This window comes from Hypanus sabinus, chromosome 4 (assembly GCF_030144855.1).
Source record: "Hypanus sabinus isolate sHypSab1 chromosome 4, sHypSab1.hap1, whole genome shotgun sequence".
Taxonomy (NCBI): Eukaryota; Metazoa; Chordata; class Chondrichthyes; order Myliobatiformes; family Dasyatidae; genus Hypanus; species Hypanus sabinus.
Window position 1 is genome coordinate 51,838,481 of NC_082709.1, and position 10,608 is coordinate 51,849,088.

The 10,608-nt window shown below is 39.3% G+C and overlaps 1 protein-coding gene across 1 annotated transcript in view; it reads left to right on the forward strand.

Annotated features, from left to right (window-relative positions):
- The window catches only part of LOC132392757 (dynein regulatory complex protein 11-like), a 185,850-nt gene extending 178,318 nt beyond the window's left edge, over positions 1-7,532 (forward strand). Inside the window, exon 19 of the mRNA XM_059967073.1 lies at positions 1,914-7,532. Coding sequence (XP_059823056.1) covers positions 1,914-2,057 — 144 coding nt within the window. The 3' untranslated portion in view covers positions 2,058-7,532. The remainder of the gene's footprint in view (positions 1-1,913) is intronic.
- The last annotated feature ends 3,076 nt before the right edge of the window (positions 7,533-10,608 follow it).

Below are 10,608 nucleotides of genomic sequence, written 5' to 3' on the forward strand. Positions count from 1 at the left end.
CCACCTGCTGAAACAGAGTCTGGGATCCAGGTTGGGGTCAGTCTGCTTGCAGTTTGTTTGGTAGAGTTATGCAGCTCACGGCAGCAGAGTCACAGTATGCCCTTTAAATAATGCCCAGATTGAGTATTCGGATATTATTTGAAGTATTTTTCTCTGTGAAAAGACAGTGACAATATATTTTTTCAGAAGTTCAGTGATTGAAAGGCTCACTAGAAATGTGTTTTGAACTTCATAAGAACATAAGAAATAGGAGCAGGAGTAGGCCATCTGGCCCGTCAAGCCTGTTCCGCCGCTGAATAAGATCATGGCTGATTTGGCTATGGACTCATCTCCACTTATCTACCTTTTCCCCATAACCCCTAATTCCCCTACTATGCAACCTTGTTTTAAACTTCCTTATCCTATTAATGTTGCCGAGTTCACTGGATGGCAGGGTACATTAATAATCATGTCAAGAAACCTGTCATTGTAACATCTGGTTCTGACTCACCCTGAAATGTGTGCAAATTATACAATGGCACATTATTGCTACTCTTAACTGCATATCCAAACAAATTTTAAACCTTGACGTACAAAAAAGCTGGATTAACTCAGCAGGTCAGGCAGCATCCGTTGAAAGTAGCAGTCAATGTTTCGGGTCGAAACGGGTATTGATAGTAGATGATCAGCCATGATCTCAAAATGGCGGTGCAGGCTCGAAAGGCCGAATGGTCTACTTCTGCACCTATTGTCTAATGTCTATTGTCAGAAAGACAGACAGACATACTTTATTGATCCCAGGGGAAATTGGGTTTTGTTACAGTCGCACCAACCAAGAATAGTGTAGAAATATAGTAATATAGCAATATCATCTTTAAAGCAAAACTAGAGACAAACAATTTTTCCAAAGTCCTACAGTCCTCCACATGCTTTAGTGGGCAACCTCAATACAACAATCATCCCCATCTTTAATGGTGATTTCACTGCATGCACTTGACAACACTGAAAGTTTTACAACCCACCTTCCAGTCATAGAACACTACAGCACAGTACAGGTCCTTCAGCCATCCATGTTGTGATAATTACTCATGTGGAGTAATTATTTGTCTCAGCCATTTTCTAAGTTTTCAACATCCCAGAAGCCAAACAATTACATTCACTCGGTATATGTTCAAAGCATGGCTAAGACCAAGGAGAAGGAAAGTATATGGCTTTGACAATAAACTGGAAAAGGTATGAGTTCTGTCACAATGAAGAATTAGTTGCAACTGTAGCCAAGCTGTTCCAGTACAGTTAGTTCATTGATTTACCACTGTAAAGTACAAAATTGTTCAGCTGTGTCCTGTCTACTAAATGCAGGCAGGACAGATCCAAAGAAGAAGCTCAGGATGGAATTTGGATGTCCAAAACTGTGTAAGCTCAGGAGCACAGAATGTCTGCTTCAACAGGATAGGATAGAATTTCAACTTGAGCATGAGTGCATTGTCCATTCATTTTGCACTCTGTCTAATATTCAGTATTAATGCATCCAAAAGCATTGTGCATCTACAGTCCATGCAGTCCCATTGATTTTGTTATTTGTTCCTGAAGCATCATGTTCTGAGTATTTGTTGTCCATGTTATCATACCAGGAAAAGGAGATCAGTTTCTCCTTGAGGAACTTCAACATAAAATTGTCAGCAAGAAGAAAGAAAATATTTAGCTATAGATATGGGTAGATACAGATGGGTACATCTACATCAGGAAGTAACATGTTTATATTTTAGTTTTAAATCTTAGCTGTAATTGTGGTGTATAACTCATTGGAATTGCTTCCTTTGATTATAAACAAACAGGCCATTGAATCTCGTGTGTTAATTTTAACTTTGAACTAGCTTTGTGATTAATATTGTACAGCAGAACACTGGAGGTAAATGGTTATCCTTTTCCTTCAGAATTGGTACATCAAAACACCTTTGGGCAAGAAGAGAGCAAAAGCTGCAAAGGAATCAGAAGATGATGGGAAGGAGAAGGGCCAAAAAGGAAAAGAAGGAAAGAAAGGAAAAGAAGGAAAGAAAAAAGGGAAGAAGAAAAAATAACATTCAGATGTTATGTATATGTTCTGTATATTGATATTACATTTATTATTTGCTGTAAGCATCCTGTATATACATGCGTAAAACTTGAGAAAGTCATTGTCTATTATAATTAAGTTAATTGAAAAAATCAGTTAATAATGTACAAAGCAGTATATTATCTAATCCGTTTAGTTATTCACCTAATCATGTTTTACTACTTCCAATAGCAAAATGAAATATAATGCAAATGGTTGCTGTAATCATGACTAGCTTAATTAATCATGATTATGAAATGCATATTTTGGTAATAAAAATACTACACAAAAACAGTTCCTGATGATGGTAAGATACGGGAAATCCAAAGAGAACATAACACACTATGCTGAATTATTTTGGTGTTTTCAGGCAAGTACTACAATATGGGATCATTGGTAAAAGACCCAAAGACCTTCAAGGCAGATGAAAGCACAGCCTCAGAAAACGGGGCATTGGTTTACGACTGAGACTTCTCTGAGGTATAGTATTACTGGGATTTACTGCTTCAGACCAGGTGCAAGTCCTGGTAACTTTTTATCTCAAAATGATTGATGTTCAATTATAGTAAATATTCAGATCTGAAATCATAGAAATTTGTCTGTTCTGGAATGAAAGGATACAAGACTGATACAGGAAAATGGAGTATCAGTGGAAGCAAAACTTTGAATCGTTTCATTCCTCTCATTGAGTAAGCATGGGCAGATTTATTAAACACTATTCTTCATTCAGGAATTGTTAGGATTCTTGTCAAGGATCACAAACTTTTCAAAACATGTAAGCAGATAGAATGGACATACTCTTCATTCTGAGAGAAAATATGTAAAACAAATGAAACAAAATCTCCCTTCTTTCTTTAACATTGGCATCTTCTGCAGAAATTGAGTCAACATGCTATATTCGTGCATATGCCACACTCTTAAGTACAATAATTTAACAAATTTTTACACAGCGAAAAGTATTTAATGCTTTAATATAGTCCAGTCATTAAGAGGCAATAGATGGTGGAAGTATTCATATACAATTAACAGAAATCAAAACAGGCAACCTTGTCAGGTAGGTCAAATTCAGTCAGAACTCACTAACTAATAAAGTAGAAGAGATAATAAGAGTTGTCTGTCAAGCTGAAGTTTTACTTTAAACTTTTTTAAAAACTGAATTACTGGAAGAGAGTTCACATTTTAACCTTCACAATGAAACAAATCAGTAAAGACACCCACATCAGACTATTGATAATATTGAATACAGTTCTGTCTTCAATACTATTATTACAAACACACTAATCACCAAACTTCTGACCCTGGGAGAAAATGTCTCCATATGTAAATGGATCACAAGGCCATAGGACATAAAAGCAGAATTAGGCCATTTGACCCATCTGACCAACAGATTGCAATCAGTAAGGATAAGCAGCAACACCAGCACCAAGATTATTCTAAACACTAGTGCTCCACAAGGTTGTGTCCTCAGCCCCCGAACTCTACTCCTGTACGCACATGACTATATGGCCAGATTCTTCTCCAACTCCATCTGCAAGTTTGCAGGTACTTCTGTAATGTGCTATATCTTAAATAATGATGAGTTAGAGTACAGGAAAGAGACAGAGAGCTTAGTGACATGATGCCATGACAATAACCTTTCCCTCAATGTCAACCAAATAAAAGAGCTGCTCATTGACTTTGGAAAGGAGGGGTACACGCTCCTGTCTTCATCAACAGTGTTGAGGTTGGGAGGGCTGAGAGCTTTACTTTCTCAGGTGTGGACACCACCAATAGCCTGCCCTGGTGCAACTATGTAACCGTCATGGCCAGGAAAGCAACAATGCCTTTACTTTCTCAGGAAGGTTAAGAAATTTAGCTTGTGCCCATCAGTGCACCATAGAAAGCATGTGACCACAAGAAACTGCAGATAGTTGTAGACACAGTTCAGCACATCACAGGAACCAGCCTCCCCCGTATGGAATCTGTCTTTACTTCTTGCTGCCTCAGTAAAGCAGCCAGCATAATCAAAGACTCCCAACCATCCAGGACATTGTTGTCATCCCTCTTCAATTTGGCAGAAGATACCAAAGCCTAAAATCATGTACCACAGGGCTCAACGACAGTTTCTATCTCACTGATATCAGGCTTTTGAACAAACCCCTTGTATGATAAAATGGATTCTTCACCTCACAAACTACCTCGTTATGATCTTGCACTTTATCCTTACACTGCACTCTTTAAGGAGCTTTTACACTTCATTTTGCTTTGTTACTTTACATTATTTTAGCTCAATGCATCGTATATTGATCTGATCTACATAAACAATATGCAAAACAGGCTTTTCACTGTATCTTGGTGATTTTGACAACAATAAACCATTAACAATATAAATCATAATAACCATTGTCTTATTACACAACTATTTCCCAGTAACAGATTGCTTAACAGAGAAAAGTGATACTGGACAGAAGCCACTCAAAAAAAGAACATGACAGTTTATGGAATGAACCCACATTCATGTGGCTGCATGCATCAAGCCAGCATGATTCATATTCCATCTAGGTAACACCCAGTCAACACGCTGGCACAGACTGAGAGTAACACTGATTGTAGTAATAAGCATAGGAAAATATCAAATTCAACAGGAAACATCATGTTTCCATTGTTTCTAAGCCAAAAAGAATTTAATTGCATACAAAGCCTTTTAGCTTTGGTTTAGTAGTGTACACATGCAGAGTCAGAAGGTTAAACATTCAATAATCCTCTAGAGAATTGACTTAAAGTATTGAAGGAGCAAAGAGTGAAATCAGCGCAGTGAGGAAAAATGATTTATAAACTAACATAGGCTCAACGATAGCATAGTTGTTATTACAACTCAGGGCATCAGGGTTTGGAATTCATTTCTAGTATCCTCAGTAAGCAAATTTGTACATTTCTTCTGGTGAGCATGTGGGTTTCTGCTGGGTGCTCATGTTTCCTCCCACGGTCCAAAGATGTACTTCGGACTGGTAGTGTTAACTACTGGTTAGGATGTTAACTGATCATTACAAATTGTCCTGTCATTAAGCCAGGGTTAATTCGGTGGGTTGCTGGTCAGAGCAGCTTGAAGGGCCAGAAAGTCCTATACACCATCTCATCTCTAAATAGAATAAAATTATTTTGAGATTAGAATCTGGAGCAAAGAAAAACAAAAAGCTGCTAGAAGAACTCAGTTGGTCAAATAACATCTGTGGAAGCAAAAGAGTGATTGATATTTCTGGTCAAAACCTTGCATCAGGACTGATAGTGAAAGGAGGGGTGAGACAGAGGCTGGTGAGCGACAAAGGATTGGGAGGCAAGAGGTTGGTGGAAAGAGACCAGGGGAAAAGTAGGCAGGTGTAACCAGATGTGGGAGTGGATCAGGAAAGTGAATTAAGAGAGAAGAAACACACGCAGATAAATATGTGAGTGAAGGACAGCTGATATCAAGTGTAGAAGGGAAGCATAATAATGGGAGAGAGATGGGAAAGGTAGGAGAGACTCCTTGGTGGACTGGGAAAGCATGAGTGAGTTACCTGAAATTGGAAAATTGTTGTTCATACCAGTGGGCTGTAGAATATGAAGTTTTATTCTTCTAGTTTACAACTTGTCCACACCATGGAGAAGGCTGAGGATAAATGAGTGGTAATGGGGAGGAGAGATGACATAAGACCGGAAGCTCAAGGTAGCTTTGGCAAACTGAACACAGGTGTTCTGCAAAATAGTCACCACACCTGATCTCACCAACATAAAGGAAATTTCTTAATGTAATAAAAACACTTGAATAATGTTTATCAAATACCTGTATGTACTTGCAGTTTTAGACTAATTAGATGATTAAAGGTAAGTGATATTTGAGGAAAGGTATTTAAATATTCCTTTGTCAAATACTTCAGCCAATATTTCTAAACTTAAAGTTGGGAACAGCTAGAAAGGAAAACTGATGAAGTAGGATGTCTGAATCCTGAAAGAGTAGTATGCGTTTAATTTCTCAGTTAGGAGACACAACCTCCAGCAGTTCAGCCCTCCAATATTAGCACACTGAAGTCTGCAACATTTCTGATATTGTAAATAAGTATTAGAAACAGAACTTGAATTAAAACCCACATGTGCTTAGCAATCAGTACAACTGACAACTTTGCCAAGGTGAGCATGTATGCAATCCAAAATTTCATAAGAGATGTATATAAATAATTGAAATGGAGACTAAATAAAATTATACCTGCAACAAAACAAAAATACCACCTTGAGAAGGTTTAAATAACCTTAAATGAAGAAAACAAGAGGGAGACTGTGGCTCAATGTACAGTACGTAGCTCTTACATAACTGGGGTATCATTCAAAGATCTAGACCATTGATCCTGATAGAGTCATAGAGCACTACCACTCAAGGACATGTCCTATGGCCCATCTAGTCCTTGTCTAACTGTTATTCTAAATAGTCTCATCAGCCTACACTAAGACCATAGCCCTTCAAAGCTTGCCTATTCAAGTACTTCGACAAATTTATCTTGTGTTGAAAGCGAACCTGCATCCACCACTTTTGCAAGCAGTTCATTCCAGAATCACACCACTCTCTAAGTGAAGAAGTTCCCCCTCAGTTTTCCCTCAACTATTCCACCTTCTACGTTTAACTTATGCCCTCTGGTTCTAGTCTCACCCAACCTCAGTGGAAAAAGCCTACTCATATTTACACTCTAATCATTGAAATTGATATGGAAACACCAGACAGGATTGTGTGCGGAATGTCAGGAATAATTATGATTATACTGTTATGAATGTACCACACCTCTGAGGGGCCGACGGGTGCGGGGTAGCCCCCTCCTTTGTGAGAATCACAAGATCACTATTGATTTGGGTCAGGAGACCCAGGAAATAAGAGAGAGACATGCGGAATGTCTTGTTACCCCCGGCGATATAAAGCTACGGGAAACGGCCATTGTCTCTTGGAGACGAACTTGTGTATTACAATACTGTGCTATGTGGAAGCCCTCAGGCAAAGTGGGCTGGTTGAAGGAGAGATTGCATCACCCCCAACCTAATTGACATCTGAGACCCTGTGAGTCAGGATAAAAGAGGGTCTGTAGGAACAGCCCCTCAGACGCACCAGAAGAAACGCTAGCAATCCCGTAATAGCAGAAGCCGATGGGAGGAGGCTACATGCGTTTGGTTCCACTTTCCCCAGAACCGGTGGCTTTTACCACGGATGAACGGCTTTTAGCTAACAACAGGGAAACCAACTCCCAATTACTCTCGAAGGATTGGCATCATAAAAGGACCGGGCAAGTTTTAAACCCGTCTTTCTCTCAAACCAAAACGCAGCAGCTTGAACGAACTAACAGTGACTTTTATATTTCCATCGGACAATACATTAACCCCTAGACAATGATAGAGCTATTTCTTATTGATTATTATTATACACGCGCATTTAGATTTAGTATTGACGACGTTTATTATCTGTATGTTTGCATTGATATTTTGTGTATTTTTATCAATAAATACTGTTAAAATAGTACCATCAGACTTCAACGGATCTCTCTATCTTTGCTGGTAAGTGACCCAGTTAGGGGGTTCTTAACAATACCCATCATAATCGTGAATGCGTCCATTAAATCTCCACATTCTCCCATGCCCAAGGAATAAAGTCTGAACTGATTCAACTTTCCTCAAGGTCTCAGGTCCTCAAGCCCCAGCAACATCCTTGAAAATTTTCTGTACTCTTGATCTTATTGATACCTTTGGTAAGATTTAAACTGACCTATCTGTTTAAATCCCAGCACAGCTGCTGTGATATTTAAGTTTGAGCAGTACAATAAATAAACTATGAACAAAAGTAAGTATTTTAATGGTAAGCAAAACTACAAAAATATCCATATGATTCGCTTTATCCCTCAGGAAAAGAAAACCTGCCATCTTTACCAAGTTTGTGTTGCAGGTGACCCCAGACCTAGCAGCATAGTTGACTCTTAACCACTTGGTGCAGATCAGCAGCAATCAGGAATGCTGGTATTTCAGCAGAATCCACATCAAATGAACAAACGAGAAAAGATATTGGACCACCTGCTTCTCTCTCTCTCTCTCTCTCTCTCCATCTTGTTTTACGGCGGTTGGCACCCAGCTTAATGTATGCGATGGACTCACATTCTAAATCCCTTCACCCAATCGCACACATACACATACCCTAACCTATACTTTATCCTCCCCATCCTAGTACCCTATTTCTGTTTATCCATCATATCCTATAAAAAACCCCTGTACCCCTTAAGAAAGCTAAAAATACCCTGACCTGTGTTCTCTCACCCATGCCCAGCCACCCTTTTAATGTGAATTCCTGCACCCCCAATTCCCTCAGATTAATTCTCATCATCTCTCTCTATATCCCATACTTCCTGCAACTCAGAACTACATGTTCTACTGACTCCTCTTCCTGACATTCTGCACACAACCCTGTCTGGTGTTTCCCTATCAATTTCAATGTTTGGTTTAGTGCACAGTGCCCCAGCCTTAACCTAGTCCACACAATTTCCTCTCTTCTGTATCTACTTCCTACACTAGTACCTGCAACACTTTTTTGTATTTGATATAAATGCCTCCCTTTCCCCTCCCTGTCCCATCTTTCTTGCCACATTTGGTTAATTTTTTCCCAGATTACACATTTAACCTCTGCTTAACTGATACTAATATGCATTTCTATATTTTCTTTCTTTATTGCCCTCTTTGCCAACTCATCCACCCTTTCATTGCCCTTCACCCCTACATGGACCGAAACCCATAGAAATTTAACCTGACCTCCCTGATTTGCAACTCTTGTGACTGACTGAAGGACTTCATGAAGTACATCTTGCCGGCTGTTTGAGTGAGAAGACCTTAAACTTGCTGGTACTGAAGATGAATCTGAGCATATCAACGCTTTGACTAGTTTAGATTTCTCCACCCAACGCAACGCAACCAATACTGCCATCTCCACTGTACACACCGCTAACTTATCAGATGTTCTTCTGCTGATTGCAATAGCTTTTGCTGGTTTAGCCACCCCAAACCCTGTCACTCCTGTCTCTGGTTCCTTAGCACCATCTGTATAGACCTGAGTATAATCACTAGACTTTTTCATCACATGACAGTTAAATGCACTTACCAAATCAGTTTTATACTTTCCTTTCCTTTTTACCTCTAACAAATGCTAGTTGACGTCAGGCCATACCAGCTTCCATGGAGCTACAACCAGATAAACTACTGAAGGACTTATCCTTAGATCAAACACTCCACATGATTTAGCAATATCATTCCCTACCCGACTAAAGTTTTCCCTCTGAAACCTCCCATTTTCCCAGGACTCCTGCAACACTCCTTTAGCAGGGTGGGAATCATTGTGTCCCTGCAAATTAACCCAGTAGTTTGCCATCAATTGCATCTTTCTTAATTCCAAAGGCATTATTCCCATTTCTACCTGTAGGGCTGATACTGGTGATGTTTTAAAAGCCCCACTGCACACTCTCAAAACCTGAGCCTGAATCAGTTTCCTTACAAGAGACCTAGCTGCTGATCCATATGCTACACTTCCATAGTCCAACACAGATCTTACTAAAGCCACATACATTCTCTTCAATGCTGAACAACTTGCTCCCCATTCCCTACCAGTCAAATATCTCATCACGTTTATTACTTTTTTACATTTCTCCTCAACTTTCCTGATATGGTCTGCCCATGTTAATCGTGAATCAAATATAACTCCCAGAAATTTAAATGATCCAACCATTTCTAATTCAATCCCATACATCCTTAACTTCTTCCCTACTTCAATTCTTTTCCTAGTGAAAAATACAGTTTGAGTTTTTTCCACTGAAAATCTACATCCCCAATCATAACCCCACTCTACCACTTCATCAATTGCTCCTTGTAGCTCCGTATTCCTGCCTCTTTTCCACAAGGCCCCATCATCCGCAAACAGTGACCTACCTATATCCACTGGTACCTTTGTGAAGAAATCATTGATCATAATGATGAAAAGTAACGGGCTAATCACACTACCCTGAGGTGTGCCATTTCCCACTATGTACTGTTTTGATAATTCTGATCCAATCCGAACTTGAATTTTTCTACCAAACGAAAAATCTTTAATCCAATTAAAAACTCTCCCCCCAACCCCCATTTTGTGCAGTTTAATTAATAATCCTTCCTTCCACATCATATCATAGGCTTTTACAATGTCAAAAAACACTGCAGCTACTGATTCTTTATTTGCCTGGGCCTTTCTTATTTCAGTCTCTAACCTTTTCACTGAGTCCATGGAATTCCTTCCCTTCCTAAAACCACTCTGATAACTTGCCATCATTCCTCTCTTCTCAAGATCATATGAAAACCTTTCAGTTATCATCCTTTCCATTACCTTACATATATTTGACGTTAGTGCTATTGGCCTGTAGCTAGTGGGTTTTGATGGATCCTTGCCAGGTTTCCTTATTGGAATTACTACTGCTTCTTTCCATGCACTTGGTAATCTTCCCTCCTCCCACACTCTGTTGTAAAAATGCAGTAACTTC